Source organism: Rhincodon typus, chromosome 7, assembly GCF_021869965.1.
Source record: "Rhincodon typus isolate 14 chromosome 7, sRhiTyp1.1, whole genome shotgun sequence".
Lineage (NCBI taxonomy): Eukaryota > Metazoa > Chordata > Chondrichthyes > Orectolobiformes > Rhincodontidae > Rhincodon > Rhincodon typus.
This window is the reverse complement of record NC_063338.1, coordinates 16,868,055-16,885,324: the sequence shown is the minus strand read 5'-3', so window position 1 is coordinate 16,885,324 and position 17,270 is coordinate 16,868,055. Positions and strand designations below refer to the sequence as shown.

General features: G+C 46.0%; 1 protein-coding gene across 2 annotated transcripts in view; it reads right to left on the bottom strand.

Moving 5' to 3' along the window:
• The window catches only part of LOC109929741, a 33,544-nt gene extending 25,836 nt beyond the window's left edge, over window positions 1-7,708 (bottom strand). For both annotated transcript variants that reach the window (XM_020529317.2, XM_048599028.1), the window contains exons 1-3: window positions 7,612-7,708; window positions 6,378-6,561; window positions 1,557-1,775 (exon numbers count right to left, since the gene is read on the bottom strand). In XM_020529317.2, the coding sequence (XP_020384906.2) occupies window positions 1,557-1,775; window positions 6,378-6,561; window positions 7,612-7,695 (487 nt within the window). In that variant the 5' untranslated portion in view covers window positions 7,696-7,708. The remainder of the gene's footprint in view (window positions 1-1,556; window positions 1,776-6,377; window positions 6,562-7,611) is intronic.
• Window positions 7,709-17,270: the final 9,562 nt, after the last annotated feature.

Below are 17,270 nucleotides of genomic sequence, written 5' to 3'. Positions count from 1 at the left end.
GTCACAATGGAATGCTGACCTTTATACCTATATAACTAAAACACAAGAGAATAGCAATCATTCTTCAGCTATGCAATACCCTGGAGACCTCACCTGGAGTTACTGTGTTCAGTTCTGGGGCATATACCTTAGGAAGGATGTAGTGGCCTTGGAGGAATACAGAAAAGGTTTACCAGAAGGAATGCCTTGGGTTAAGAGACAAGGAGTAACACAAACTTAGATCGCTTCCTTGGTATTGAAAGAATTAGGTGTGATTCAATAAACATTTTGAGTTTGTTAAGCGGATCAGATAAGATAGATCGAGAGGAACCACTTCTACTGTCTCAGGTGTCTTGAGGAGAAATTAAGAAACCCTTCTACACAGAACAGATGGTAGAAACTTGGAGCTGTCACTGCAAATGGCAATTGATGGTACATCAACTGTTCATTTCAAGACTGAGGTTGATGGATTTTTCATAATCAGAAGTACAAGGAGAGATGGGGCAAAGATGGGAACAGATCAATCATGATCTCATTGAATCCTGGAACAAACTCAATCGCGGAGAATAACCTCCTCTTGTTTCTAGGGTTCTAAATCTGAAAGATGCACAGAGTGCAGAGAGAAAAATTAGGTGTTAATCCTTTGTTCATGAACAACAATGACCTTGAACTCTTATGCCTGCCCCAAACATTTATAAATGTTAGTGTGAGAAAGTGAATGTTTTCTCCAGCAGAGACAAGACACATTGGTCACAGACTGAGGCAGTGCAGTCAAATCCTCCTTTTTGTGAAGCAGTCTAATGTGCCAGAGGGCAATAAATGATGGCCCATCATTAGAGATGAACTATCCCATGAAGAATAAAAAGGCCAGAAACCTCAATAGAAGCTAAAGGCCATGGCCTGTGTGTGGGCGAGCCTAGGACTAGGCCAGGGTCTGACACTGAGAAGGTGCCTCCTGCCATGGGGTAAGGAGTCTCCCAATTGTAAACCTGCACAGTACCCCAAATACTACATGGGGTACACAATCAAAGCAACATCTGATTAAATCCCACACCAGCATTGTTCACTCATTGATTGTTCATTGTTCAGTCAATCATTCATTGTTCACTCCAATACAACATTTTCCTATTTCACTCTTCATTTTGGCCCAGTACATTGTTAAGTATGCACCCAAGCCAGGCAAGGTGAGAAGATCTGGGGTGAACCAAAGCCTTGACAGACAGGAGCTCTGCACCGGGGCAGAGAGAGGCCCCTTGCTGAGCTCTGCACCGGGGCAGAGAGAGGGAGAATAATTATGTTCCATCGGGCAGAAGAAAACACATATCAACAGATTCAAGGACAGCTTCTTCCCCACTGTTATCAGACTTTTGAACACACCTCTCATATTAAAGTTGATCTTTCTCTGCACCTTCCCTGTAGCTATAACACAATATTCTGCATTCTGTTCTATTACCTTATGTACTTATGTAAGGTAAGATTTGCCTGTATGGCATGTAAAACAATGCTTTTCACCATGTCTTGGTACATATGTCAATAATAAATCAAATCAAATATCTCACGACATAATCCATCCTCACCTCCCAACAGATTCCCATTTTCTTCAATCCTGATCCTGATGAACTCGAGCTGTCTTTCCTCACTCTCCTTCTGGCTAGTTTTCTCTGAAATTCCAACCTTCACTCCATTCTGACTGGATCTGTCCTCTGTACTGATAGGGTATTCATCATTGATCTGCGTGAACTCATCCGGTCCCTCCATTGTGGAAGTTTCTGTAGAATCAGGGGCTTCCAACTTTCCTTTGATTTCACAAAGACAGAATTTTGTAAATAGAATCAGAGGAATTCCAGCATGAAAGGGTCTATTCAGCCCATTGCTCCTGTCCCAGACCAGTCGAAAACTGTCTACTCGAATTCTTTCCCCTGCAGACTTCCCATATTTATTTGAATAATTTCAAATTGGCATTGAACAATGAAAGAGGCAGATTTCTGAAATTAGATCCCAAAAATGACACAAAATCAGAAGTTGCTGGAAGAGCTCAGCAGGTCTTGCAGCATCTGTGAAGAAAAATATCAGAGCTAACGCTTCAGGTCCCGTGACCCCTCCTCAGAACTCATACTTTTTTTTACACCAGACCAAAACAGCACCATCCTTATCAGCAGCTTAATAACAAAGTCAGGGTTAGATCTAAGTGTATGGAGTGCAGTCAGTTTGGAGGGATTTGGTGAGGGGGGCAAAGAAATTGAGGTGACCAATATCACGTCGACAGTTCTCAACGAACAAATCGAGTGCAGGTAAAAGGCGAGAGGGAGGGGTCCAGGTGGACAGTGAGTGTTGGAACTGGGCGAAGGGGTCTGTGGGACGGGGAAAGGACTCTTACCGAAAGAAATAGGCATGGAGGCGAATACGCAGGAAGAAGAGTTTGACACCATGTCATGCCCGAAATTCGTTAAGTTGGGGACACAGAGGAATAAAGCTGAGGCCTTTGTTGAGTACAGAACGTTCAGCATCAGAGAGCGGAAGGCTGGGAGGGATGATGAATACCCGACAGGAGGTGGAGTTGGGAGAGGGGAGGGGAGGGGAGGAAGGTTCCAGAGGGTCATAAGTATCTTTGAGCTGTTGCATCTTGTGTTCCTTGATGCCTGAAAGGAAAAAAAAAAGTTTCTTGTTAGCACGGCAAATAAGCCAAAGGATGAAGTGGAACTGTGGAGTGGTGCAACCCTGAGCCAGTGTGTTGCGATGCTGTTGGAGAGAAAGGTCAGGAGTGCGCATGTGACATCGCATGGCACTGAGTGTGGATCTCAGGATGTGGTGAGAGCAGCTGTTTGTGGAACATTGAACATCACGGAGATACCTGTGATCCTGGGAGGATTCAAAACATGAGGGATGAAACTTCAGTTAGAATCCACGTGGGGTGATGTGTTAGTACTGGAGGAAGGAAAGATAGGGTAGAGGTCCCAGATTTGAAAGGTGCTGTCAAAGGAGTCTTGGTGAGGTATTGCAGTGTATCTTGTGGACGGTACACACTGCTGCTATCAAGTGTCAATGCTGGATGGAGCGAAGGTTTATGGTGGTGGGTAGAATGTGAATGAAGCAGGCTGCTTTGACCTGAATGGGTTGAACTCCTTGAGCATTTTTGGAGCAGCACTTATCCAGGTGAATGGGAGTGTTCCATCACACTCCTGACTTATGCCTCAAAGATGTTGGACAGGCCTTGGGGAGACAGGAAGTGATTTAATTGCCTCACAGCTCCCAGCCTCAGACCTGCTGTCCTGCTGTAGTCTTTATATGTAGAGTCCAGTTAGTTTTTGGCCAATGGCAACTGTCTGGATGTTGATAGTGGGGAGATTCGTGGATGGTAACGCCATTGAATATCAAGGGGTGATGTTTAAATTGTCTCTTGTAGGTGATGGTCATTGTCTGCCCCTTGTGTGCTGTGAATGTTACCTCACATTTATTAACTCAGAGGCCTGGATAGCGTCCAGGGCCTGTTCAATATTACTGGGCCTGGCTTGTATCTGAGGCTGAGCTCTAACAAGGGCCTCCCTACATCAGGGAAGAGGATCACAATCAGAAACTGGCTCCATCACTACAGGAAAGAAACCTCAGTCAAAGCAGCTCCTCATGCCATCACCCTCATGCCTACTGTTTACCTTGTTCTACTCCACTGACAATATCATGGTCCGATGGTGATTTTAATGATAGGCTTTAGCCATGGTACAGCAGAGGATCACAGACGAGACAGATGGAGATCCCTCACCGAGCTGCGCATTGGGCCCAAGGGGGTCCCCACACCCAGCTGCGCACTGGGCTGAGACAGGGCCAATCACAATGAGGGTCAATTTAATCCATCCTCACTTTCCAACTAGTTCCCATCTTCTTCAATCCTAATCCTGATCCTGATGAATCTGACCATCCTTTCTTCACTCTCCCTCTGGCCCTTTTTCTCTGAAATTCCAACGTTCCCTCCATCCTGGCCAAAAATCTCCTCTGTGCTGACTGAATACTCCTTCATTGATTTGGGTGGTCTGATCCAGTCCTTTCATTCTGGAGTTTTCCATAGAATTCTGACTTTGTTTTCGCAGAGACATGATGCAAGGAATAGAATGATGAGTTCCAACACAAAAAGAGGCCAGTCTGCCCATAGTATCTGATCCAGACCAATCTGAACCCATTTACTCAAATTCTGTCTGCCCATCTTCTCCCCATATCCGTTTTGAATCTTTTACATTTCTTATCAAGATCTACCAGGCAATTTTAGGCAGAAAGAGGCCATTTCTGAAATTTAGATTCCCAACACAGAGTAATTTCTAGCAGGAGGAATAACAATTTTTGAATAACAATGACCTCAGGTTCAGTCCAGGAACATACATGAAAATGTTCAGCAAACTATTTTCAGAGGATTTTGTAGGCAAATTTCTTTTAAGAATACCAAGTGTGTTGGTCTTGGGCACTCAGGGAGTTGGAGTTGCTGAGGCAACATTTGTGTGTTGGATGGCATGGTGGCTCAGTGGTTAGCACTACTGTCTCACAGGACCAGGGACCTGGGTTCGATTCCACCCTTGGGTGACTGTCTGTGTGGAGTTTGCACACTCTCTCTGTGTCTGTGGGATTTCCTCCGGATACTCTGGTTTCCTCCCACAGTCCAAAGTTGTACAGGTTAGGTGGATTGGCCATGCTAAATTGTCCATAGTCTCCAAGGATGTGTAGGTTAGGTGGATTAGCCACAGGGAATGCAGGGTTACGGGGTGGGATGATGTTCAGAGGGGCAGTGTGGACTCAAGGGGCTAAATGGCCTGTTTCCACACTGCCCCTCTGAACAGCATCACACCCCCACCACCAACAGCAGCCTAGAAATATAGAAAAAGTGATGGGAGAGACTCCAATTTCTTTCCAGCACTTGGCTGACCAGATAGGGTCAGGACCAGACTGTAGACCTTGGGATGGTGATAAATCTCATGATCTAATTCCTTGCCTTTGAATCACAATGATGCCCTCTCTTTGTTACACAGCCCTTAATCTAGTCTTGGAAAATTTCAGAAAACTTGTAACTTCATCCAACTTTCAGAAATCTTCACCACATTAAACACCTGCTGTGCAACTCAGAACACCGACAGGACCAGATTAACTCATTTCCCCACGTTACAGAGCAGCAGTCAGGTTAGATTAATGTGACTCGTTTATACAAGAATTCCTGTCCTGCTTTTGAACAGCAATGGTTATGTGGTTTCCTGTATTAGATCCAGAGCAAAGCTCTCTCCCTACTGTCCCCTTTGATCACTCCCCGACCAGAGACATCACCGAATTAGATAGAGTAAAGCTCTGTCTAGTCTTTTAAATTGAAAGTAAAGTTCCTCAACATTGACCCCCACAGAAACCTCCAGGATAGGTACAGCATGAGGCCAGATACACAGTAAAGCTTCCTCTACTCTTTTAAACCGAAAGTAAAGCACCTTCACTATTTCCATAAACACTCCCAGAACAGGTACAGCTCAGATTTAGATATAGTGCAAAGCCTACTCTGCCCTGTCTCCATTTGAGACTGCCAGGACAGGTACAGAACAGAATTAGATAGAGAGTAAAGCATCCTCCATTCTTTTAAACTGAAAGTAAAGCTACCTAGATACTGTCACTATAAAACACACCCAGGCAGATACAGCACATGGTTTGATACAGAGTGAAACATATTCTCTACATTGTCCCCATTAATCAATCCCAGGACAGGTACATCACAGGTTAGATATACTGTAAAGCTTCTTCTATACTCTCCTAATCAAACATACTCAGGGCAGGTACAGTGCAGGGTTAGATAGAGTAAATATCCATCTATGCTGTTTTCGTCAAGCACTCCCAGAAAAAGTATCATATGGGTTTAGATACAGACTAAAGCTCACTCCACGCTGTCCCCAAACACTCCCAGGATAGGAACCGCATGGTGTTAGATCCAAAGTAAATTTCCCACTACTCTTTTAACCTGAATGTAAATCCTCCCCTACAATGTCCTCTTTAAACACTCCCAGGATAGGGATAGTATGGAGTTAGAAACTGAGTAAAGCACCCTCTACCCTTTTAAACAGAAAACAAAGATTCTTCGGCACTGTCCCCAACAGGTACAGCACTGTGTTAGATACAGAATAAAGCTCCCTCCACATTTACTATAAAACAGACCCTGGGCAGATACAACACAAATTATGGTTGGATTGACCAATGTTTGGATTGGAATGGGGCAGATACAGCTGGTGGATATGGAAGGGGGTGAAGGGGGAATGTAATGTTGCTGGATTTTGTGATGGGGTGGTTGTTATTTTGAGGTATGGGGTGGGTGCCTGGAGTTGCGCTTGTCCTCACTTGAGATAATAGCTGCTATCTCCCATTACTGGGCAGTTTCTCACATTCCCTACCTGTTGCCTCATCGTGGATATCCTCTCCCTTCTCCCTTTGAGGCTTGAGATCCGTAAGTGGGGGAAGAACCAGTCTCCGTGTGTACTGTGCTGCTTCAAGGATTGGTCCTTTTCTTTGCCTCCCAGCATGCCTTTCTGCTGCTACTGACCTCCTCTGAATCTGGGGCCATTTCCACCTGCACAACTGTTCCACAATCAAAAACACATTATTGGTTAAAGTAGAAGATACAGATTAGGGAACAGACCAACGCACAAATTCCTTCAACAGACTAACAGTTGGGAACCATTGTCACATCCTGTACATGTGTGGATCGCACAGCCAAATTACAAAGCTGAAAATTTCTGTTTTGCACTCACCAGGACAAACATAAGAGTGCCAAATCACAACAATTTACGCTACTGGAGAAAAGGGTGCTGATTGGTTGGCAAGTCAGCTCTGATTGGCCAAGGAGTTTGCCATTGAGGAAAGCAATGGGAAAGCCGTCTTGGAGTTACCTGGGAACACGGTAACCTATGGTGTCTCATCTTATGGGAATGCACGGGCCAATCAGAGATGGATGCAGAGGCTGGAGGAGGTTGGGGTAGCGGGCAGCTTTCAATCACCATCCCCATAGCCCCTATTCATGCCCCTATGAACCCTCCTCCCCAGCTTCACAGAGAGACCACCCTGATTTTCCTGTCATCAAAGTAGCCACTTTACCTGCTTTCCCAGCAGGCAAGGAATCAGGCTGGTGGTGGCTTGAAGGCCTTACCTGCCCTTCACAACTTAAAGGCATTAATTGGTGGTGTGCCAGCAGGTCATCCGTGAACTGTGCCCAATGGAACTCAATTGCTGTGTAAACCCACCTGATTATATGCCCTTCTCACTACTTCTAGGGAGGGGAAAATCCCAACTTTATCATCAGTTCCTGTACAGGTACAATGGGTAAAGGAGAGTTATTTGCTTCTGCCAGGTACACAGTTCCCTCAGTGTCTCAGTACTGAAGCACTCCTGTGGTACTGCACAATCGTCACTCCCCCCAGAGAGGCCTGAACCCTCAATTAGAGTCAAGAATGAGAGTAATAGTCCCTGAGAAAGGCTAACACTTAGATACATCTTATTAAAGTGGGTGCTTCTACAGACTTTGGAAGCTCTCTCATGTTGGCTGTATGGAGTCTAGGAACAGTAAATGCCCAGATCATCCCAACTGGATTTAAGTAGATAGTCACTGTTGGCCCCAGTGTGATGTCTTACCTCGCTACTACCTTCCTCCTGTTTTGGTTGGAGTCCTGCTGCAGTCTCTGAGCCAATAGGTGGAAGCTTCGTTCGCCCACTCATGGAGGCAGGAAGCTGCACATGGTGCCTTGAACCATACTGGTCACCGGGTCGGCTTTTCACTGAGGAAGAGGGATAACTGAATACAAATGTGAAAAGGCAGGAATGGGAGAAAGACACATAGTCAACTCTAGGGTCAGGAGCCCTATCTGACCCAAGGGTCTGATTAGGAAAGGGTTAGATGGATATATCTTAGTCACTCCTGTGGGAATTCTAAGGATTGAAGTGACTGAACGGAGTGGAAATGCTTGTATCCCAGGACACAACTGGATGAGGTATGAAGTTAGCACGGCATATCAGTCGTCCCACTCCCACCTCCACTGCATACCCCAGTCTCTTTCCCATTACACACAGTGCATCTACCCACCACCACACCCCCCCCCGCCCCCCCCCCAATACCCCTGTCTTTCTCTTTCTGGTCCCCAGTATCTCCCCCACCGTCACCATACCCAAGTCTCTAATTCCTGTACACCAGCCTCTCCCCCCATACCCCTGTCTTTCCCTTTGGTATTCCCCAGTCTCTCTCCTACCATTGCCTATTCTTTCTCCTACTTTCCCCGATCTCCAACACCGCCCCCCCATCCTCCGGCTATTCCCCAGTGTCCCCCTCGCTGTTCCCCATTCAACCCCTTGTCCCCCGCTGTTCCCCAGTCTTTCTAAACGCTATCTCTTGTGTACTGATGTCTGGGGCTGTTGGATACTAACACACAGTAGAATGCCCCGTATGATGCTCACCTCTCCTGACCCCAGCCAGCGGCCCTCCATAGTAAGTTGCTCGGGATTTCTGACAGCACAGCTGGGAGGAATCGATGGTTGGCTGTCCCAAGAGGCTGTTGCTGTGGCGTTGGTCCTCCGCTTCGGCAGGTTGTCGTCTGTTGAGGAAACTGGGTGGAGGCTGTGGGACAGAGATCATTCATAACCAGAGTCCTTGGGTATTGTGGAAGCTATACTGACGTGGGGCACTTGGAGGCTGTTGCGGGGAGGAGGGGTGTGGGCAGGAGGCTGGAGGGGTGAGATAGGCCTGTGGGGAGTGTCAGGAGTTAGGGCATGGGACTAGTTGAGACGTCAGGAGAGTGGAGATTGACTGGACCCATGGCAATTGGAACATGAGAAAGGGTTTGTCACCCTGTTCAGACCCCCTCCGTCAAAGGGCAGTGCAGCCTTCCTGCGAATCCAGCATGGGAGGGACACAGAGCATGTATGAGACTGAAACAGGAGAAAATGAAGGGGAAAATATTGCAGTATATAGGGGTAATGGGGGCATTGTTGAGGAAATAGGGGTAGGAAAGGGGAACAGAGGAATTAGGGCAAGCAATGGAACATAAGGGGGAAATACAGAGTTATGAGAGGGACAACGGGAGGGCACAAGTGTCAACAGATTGTAAGAGAGGGGCAATAGTGCACATGCAAGGTTAGCAACAGGATACAAAAGGGAAAACCGAGGTGACATGAAAGGGGCAATTGAGGCGTATGAAAGGGAAACAGTGGTGTACAAAAGGAGAAACAGGGGCCGCACAAGAGGGGAAACTGGAGGGTGTGAGAGTAACAACAAGGAGGTGTGAGAGGAGTAACAGCACATATGGGAAAGCTAAAGGACACATATGAAAGAGGCATCAGGGTGCATAGGAGAAAGGGCCACAGAATGCATACCCAGAGGGGCAATAGAACATGTAAGTGAGGAATAACAGGACAGTACTCGAGGAGAAACAGGAAGGTGTGAGAGAGGCAACTGAGGACATATTGGAAAGGTAATGGGGCATTTACGAGAGGAGCAATAGGAGGAAATGAGGGGTGAAATAGTGTGGTATGAGGGAGTAATAGAGAGACTGGGGACAATGTGTGGACAATGGGACTTAAGAGAGGGGATAGGGTAATTCGAGGGGAGCAATGGGGCTATAAGGGGCCAGAGGGTTATGAAAGGGTCAATAAAGGAATGCGAGAGTAAAGACAGTTTCCTCCTGTAAATGTCTCTCACCTTGTCGAACACTTGCTGAGTGGCTTGCACCTGGTCAGCCCCCTCTGTGATCAGCTCCAGGTCCCTGGCGGGAAGAGTGACCAGAACATAAAGACTGGTCTCCTGAGGATCTGAACCCTCTGCTCCACTCTCCCTATTTGTCAGTCTCTCTGTCGCACCAGGCCTTGAGCTGTCAGATTGCATTCCTCTGATCTCATTATCAGTGATGGGGCAGCACTCACCTTCGCAGGAGAGAAAAGAAAACACCAGTGTATTTAAACACTAGGTCCAACTCCTCCTCCAGTTCATAATTGATCTCTGAAATGTGTGCAGGACACTCATTAGAGTCAAACCCTCTCTGAAACAGTAACAAGGTAAGACTCAGATTGGTGGGACTTTTTTTCATTCATGGGATGAAGGTGTTGCTGGCTAGGCCAGCATTTATTGACCATCCCAGAGGGCAGTCAACCACATTGCTGTGGGTGTGGAGTCACATGTAGGCCAAACCAGTAAGGATGGCAGTTTCCTTCCCTAAAGGACATTAGTGAACCAGATGGGTTTTTCCAATAATTGACAAGAGTCTAATGATTACCATGGAACTACTAATTCTAGATTTTTTGAACTAAATTCAAATGCCACCATTTGAACCCAGGACCCAGAACATTAACTGGATTAACAGTCCAGTGATAATGCCATTAGGCCATCTCTTCTTCCTCCCCCTGCTAATGGTACCTGACCCACTGCCATGCTTGGGGTAGTAAGACAAGCCTGGCTGCTTAAACCCACAACACTGGTTATAGTCTGAATGTAGCAGGGTAGTGGGTCATTTCTAGTTATTTTTGTAACTATCTGTTGTCACAACTCACTGGGGTAGGATGTTGGAACCCTGCTATTCCCAGAGTCATTACTAATGTGAGAAGATTTAACCAACCTATCCAAAGCCCCCAATTTACCTGACTGATGAATGCAGGTTGAAAGAGGCACTCAGTGGGTTTCTGTACTTATCAAGATAACAGTTATTTATTGCAAAGGGATTGTTTCTTAGAAGAAGTCAGAAAAACACAAAATGCTAACCTACAACTCTCCATAAAGTAAACTCTGCCCCTTTTAAAAATTCTCATACATATACAAACAGACACAGAAAGAAACAAGACATAAATGTTAACAGTTGTGAAAGAACAACAAAAAATTTCAATGAAGCACAGTTCTGGCATCAGTCTAGATTACTAGTATCTATGACATGTTTTCCTTCAGTTCCCTTCTGGTTCCTTTCACCTTCAGTTTGGGATCAAGATTAGGAAATATTACTGAGGCGAGAGGCATGTTGCTGAAGCTTTTCATCTTGGACTTATCAGGACAAATGCAAGAATGCCAAATTTCCAACAATCAAAGCAATTTACACTACAGGAAGAAATGGTGCTGATTGGTCAAACTCTAATGCCATGCAGAAAGATCTGGAGAACAATAGGTTCCTCAAGCTCCTGGTAATTCAAGAAAGATACAAGGCTTGGACATATTCCTTTTGTTTGCAGTGAATTATTTAATAAATAAGGAAATAGTTAATATTTCAATATTAAATCGGCATGTTACTCATATTTAGATTTGCCTCATCATCCTAAGTGGTCACTTAGTTCTCTCTTTATGCCTTACTAACACAAACATCAATACTTTCCAGTAAAATCTTGGGCTCAGAGACATTTTAACATGGTCTAGTCAAAATGGACAAAGTGTGGTGAAACACAGATCTCTTTACAGCAGTGCAGTTAGAAACAATAAAGTAACATCATAGACTCATTACACCATAGAAGGAAGGATTTCAGCCATTGAGTCTCTCCTAGCTTTCTGTTAAATAAGCCTGTCAGTCCCATTGCCCCACTCTATCCCCAGAGACCTGCAGGTTTCTTTTCCTCATGTCTAACCAATTTCCATTTGAAATCATTTATTGTCACCGGTTCCACCTCCCTCACCTTAGCCATGTCTGGATGTTAAAACCAAGATGTTGAGCTAAATTATCAGCCAGAAAACATCAGTAATAATTGCGATGCTGGTCATCACAATAAACCCTTAATAAATGATACTGGTGGAAACCAATGTCTAGCAGCTACCTAATCCTGAAATGCAGACTATGGCCTTTAGTTGTGCCTATATTTCCGTTCCTTTACCTATTCAGGCGATGTGGATGTTGCAGGCATGCCCATTCCCAATTTCCCTTGAACTATAAGACTTGTGCAGCCTTTACAGAGGGCAGTTAAATAACGATTCCCTTAATGTGGGTCTGAAGTCACATGTAGGACACATCAAGTAAAAACAGCAAGACTTCTTCCCTAAATATTTGTGAATTAAATGGGTTTTATTGATAATTACAAGGAATAGTTTCAATTTCAGATTTATTCATTACACTCCATAGAGAGATTTGATCCCGTGTCTCCAGAACATTAACCTAGACCTCTGGATTAAGAGCCTGCTGACCTTATTACTATGCTTCTGACTGTCAACGTTATACTCACATTGTGAACAGTGTAGCTTAGAATCCAACAGCTGACACTAACAACCTGAGCTGACTGACTGCTGGGGTTTCAGTACCTGTGTCACCGATTGTCTCCTCTCCATGCTCCTCCTCCTCTTCCTCCAAACATGGCCAGCTCTGGTACAGGTCAGCAACAGGAAGGCAGGGAATGGCACGATAAGGTCTGGGTGCTTTGGACATATCACATTTAGTCTGCTGCTGAAGGAGTGAGTCCATAGATGGCCCTTGCAGCCAGTTCAGTTTGTTGGTGCAACCTACAGAGACAAAAGAGCTTTTAGACAATATTGGAGCCTGTACCCCATCCAACCCCACCACCCTCACACGCACACTATACCCCTTCCAAACCCACCACCCCCTTACGCACGCTATACCCCATCTATCCCCGCCACCCCCTCACACACACTGTACCCCATCCAAACCTGCCAACCCCCTCACACACACTGTACCCCATCTAACTCCCACCCTACCACACTGAGCCCTGTCCAAATGAAGTCAATGGTTCCTGCATCCTTGAACAGATTCACAGTTGGTTGTGGAAGTTGTAGGCTCATTCACCCTGATCATTGCTCATTCAAATTGTGTCCTTAGGAGACACCTCCCATAACTGCCTCTTCTTTCTGGACTTCATCTGGAGTACGTGAATCCTCAAAAACCCCTCATCTTTGTTTTCAAATCCCTCCATGGCCTCAGGCCTCCCTAGACTTAACCTTTTCCAAACCCACAACCCTCTGACGTGTCCTCTCATTCTGCTCCCCTGTGAACCCCCAATTTTAAAGGTGGCCGTGCCCTTCAGCTGCATGGACCCTACGCTCTGAAATTGGCTTCCTATACCTTTCTGCCTCAGTATTCTCCTTAAAAGATAATGCTCAAAACCTACCACTTTGACCGAGCCTTTGGTCACCTGACCTAATTGTTCCTTTATGTGGTTTGGCACTATGTTTTGTTTTATAATGTTGCTTTGAACCGTCATGAGATGTTCATTGTTTTAAAGGTGCTAAATAAATCCAGAATGCTGCTGTTGTTGCATTGTGTGCATTATATTCCGGTCTGAACCTCCTCCCTACATGTTGAGTCTCTGGCCCGTCTAATGCTCAGTGATAGAGAACAGGCCACCAGTGAGTCTAAACTGACGAGGCACTGTCACACATAATGTTATCTCACAATAATTAACTTGTTAAGTACATTAACTTCCTAAGCTTTATCAATTAGGAATATCTGGAGATGTTATCAGCTCCAGGAACTCGTACAGACCTCAGCTACCTCGATCTGGGTGCAACTCAGTGCAACACATTGACTCATTCAGAGCCAGCCCTTTTGTACAATAGCACACACTTCCCCAACTGCCCCATCTACCAACTAACCTGAGCGTTGCAGCTGATGCAGGAAAGTGAGGTTGCAGGTCTCAGCCAGGCAGGCGAGGTATCGCTTGGCCGAGTAGCCAGGACGGATTTTACGGTTTCCCGGGTGATTCCTGTGCCCAATGAGGAAATGCAGATAGGGCTCCACTTGCATAGGGCCTGTGCCATTCTGGAAGCAAAATCAACAGTCCTTCATTCAGGCAAGCCGCACATGGAAGCCCATTCAGTTCGACAAACATTCTGATTCTTACTTTTTGTTTTAGGAATGTCAAAAGTTCAGCCCACTGTTTCCTGATAAACAAATACCACACATACAGCCTCTCACTATAGCCGAAATGCCCACCTGGGTAAAGGGTGACGGGGGCAAATACATTAACTGAAGGTTCAGATCTCAGAAACATTCTTTCACAGTCTGTTATACCACAGCTTCGACCTGGGTGAACCCGATCATTGTGAGGCATGGGCTTCTCATTTGTAGCTAAATGATCCAGATTTGGCTGATTCACGCCCCCCCCAGACCATCCAAATGTGGCTGATTCGCCCCCCCAAACCATCCAGACTTGGCTGATTCGACCCCCAAACCGTCCAGAGTGGCTGATTTGCACCCCCCAAACCATCCAGACTTGGCTGATTCACCCCCCAAACTGTCCAGACGTGGCTGATTCGCTCCCCCAAATCGTCCAGACGCGGCTGATACACCACCCAAACCATCTAAACTTGGCTCATTCACTACCCAAACCGTCTAAACATGGCTGATTCACCTCCCAAATTGTCTAGACATGGCTGATTCACTACCCAGACCGTTTAGATGTGGCTAATTCACTTCTTTGTCTACAGGTGGCTCATTCACTGCTGAAACTGAATAGACCCAAGGGACCCATGATAAACCTATTCACACGTGGATGATCCTTAATCCTGATGACCTTGCCATACCCACCTCTCTCTGCCCATAGGCGAGGACTGCCCTGGCCAGATCCTGGAGAGTGCTGAGCCGAACCCTCACTCTGTGCTGCCACTTCACGTTGCGCTGGTGCTGCCAGGATTGCAGTGCCAGGTCCTCGGAGTAGAGTACCAGGGTTCCTCGACGTGTGCTGAAAGTTTTGGGAGGCACTGGCTGGCTGTGATGGTGTAGGAAACCTTCAGAATCACACAGTTTCACAGAGACGCAGGTGGAATTCCTCGGGGACTTCCAGTTAAAATAATCCTGTCAAAGTTAAGTGCAAAAGACTTGGAGTGCTTGAACACTGCTGATCAACTCACTCACGTAGCAATCCATCACAGAAGGAGTCCACTCAGCCTCAATGGCCTGTGCTGGCCCTTTGAAAGAGATATCCAATTGATTCCACTCCCGCCCCTCCTTCTTTTTCCCTGTAATCCCACAGGTTTCCCTCTTCAAGTATATATCAATTCCTTTTTTGTAAATTACTATTAAATTCTTTTCCATGGCCCTCTCAGACAATACAAGTCAGATGACAAAAACTCACTGCATAAAAAGATTCAATACCCCACAGCTGGGGTAGAATCTTGTGCCAGCAGCAAGAGTCTTGGCTACTCACTAGCCCCCACCTTAGCTCTTTTTAGAAAGGTCCATCATTGCTACATGCAGAATCGGGCATGAGTAGGACCCAGGATCAAGAGCCTTAGGGGTGGGAAGTCCTACCTACCGAGAGATGCTGGCCAATCCGAGGCCGGTAGCTTTTGTGGACTCAGTAGCGCCACCAGTGATGCGGTGGATGCAGCTGGATCGACATCCATTGAGGCCCAGGATCCAGACCACAGGGACAAATGATGGCAGAGGGTGTTTGCAGGTGATGGGTGCGTTGGAGGATGCCAACAGCAAGGGCAGATGGGTCCCTCAATCCAGCATTGAGTGCCTTTGATTGAGTGATGCTCCACTCCCCCAACACATGGAAAGTCTCCCACCTACCATTGGGTTAATACCAGGCTGCAGAATAGGGTCCCCTCCATTTTTTTATTCATTCACAGGATGTGGGTGTCACTGGCTGGGCCAGCATTTATTGCCCACTCCCAATTACCCAGGGGGCAGTTAAGAGTCAACCCCACATTGTTGTGGGTCTGGTTTCAAATGTAGGCCAAACCAGCTGAGGAGGGTAGATTTCTTCCCTAAAAGACATTAGTGATCTAGATAACAAGGTGCAGAGCTGGATGAACACAGCAGGCCAAGCAGCATCATAGGAGCAGAAAGGCTGACGTTTCGGGCCTAGACCCTTCATCGGTGATCTAGATGGGTTTTTTGAACAACTGACAGTGGTTTCATGGTCATCAGACTCTTAATTCTAGATTTTTATTGATTTCAAATTCTGCTGTGGTGGGATTTGAACCTGTGTTCCCAGAGTTTCTGGATTAATAGTCTAGTGCTAATACAATGAGGCCATTGCCTTCACAAATGGGCAGTAATCGCCCACTTTAAGAGTTCTAAAGGAGATAGCTGAAGAGATAGTGGAAGCATTAGTGGTGATCTTTCAGGAATCGCTAGAGTCAGGGAGGGTCCCAGAGGACTGTAAAATTGCTATCGTGACACCCCTGTTTAAAAAGGGAGTAAGGCAAAAGATGGAAAATTACAGGCTGATTAGCCTAACCTCAGTCGTGGGTAAGATTTTGGAGTCCATTGTAAAGGATGAGATTTCTGAATATTTGGAAATGTATACTAAAATAGGACAAAGTCAGCAAGGTTTCATCAACGGGAGGTAATGCCTGACAAATCTGCTAGAATTCTTTGAGGAAGTGATGAGCAGGGTAGACCAAAGAGAGCCAATGAATGTTATCTACCTGGACTTCAAGAAGGTCTTTGATAAAGTGCCACACAGGAGGCTGCTGAGTAAGATGAGGGCCCATGGTGTTAGAGGCAGGGTGCTAGCATGGATAGAAGATTGGCTGTCTGGCAGAAAGCAGGGAGTGGGGGTAAAGGGGTCTTTCTCAGGATGGCAGCCGATGACAAGTGGTGTTCTGCAAGGGTCAGTGCTGGGACCACAACTTTTCACTTTGTACATTAATGATCTCGATGAAGGAACTGTGGGCATTCTGGCTAAGTTTGCAGATGATACAAAGATAGGTGGAGGGATAGGTAGTATTGAAGAGGTGGCAAGACTTCAGAAGGATTTGCACAGGTTAGGAGAGTGGGCAAAGAAGTGGCAGATGGAGTACAACGTGGGAAAGTGTGAGGTCATGCACTTTGGTAAGAAGAATAAAAATATAGACTATTTTCTAAATGGGGAGAAAATTCAGAAGTCTGAAGCGCAAAGAGACTTGGGAGTTCTAGTCCAGGATTCTCTCAAGGTAAACTTGCAGGTTGAGTCAGTAGTCAGGAAGGCAAATGCAATGTTAGCATTTATTTTAAGAGGACTTGAATATAAAAGCAGGTGTGTACTACTGAGGCTTTATAAAGCTCTGGTCAGGCCACATTTGGAGTATTGTGTGCAGTTTTGGGTCCCATATCTCAGGAAGGATGTACTAGCCCTGGAGCGGGTTCAGAGGTGGTTCACGAGAATGGTCCCAGGAATGGAAAGCTTAATATATGAGGAACGTTTGAGGACTCTGGGACTATACTCATTGGAGTTTAGAAGGATAAGGGGGGATCTAATTGAAACTTTCAGAATACTGAATGGCCTGAACAAAATGGATGTTGGGAAGATGCTTCCATTGGTAGGAGAGTCTAGGACCCGAGGGCACAGCCTTAAAGTAAAGGGAGGACCTTTTAGAACGGAGATAAGGAGAAACT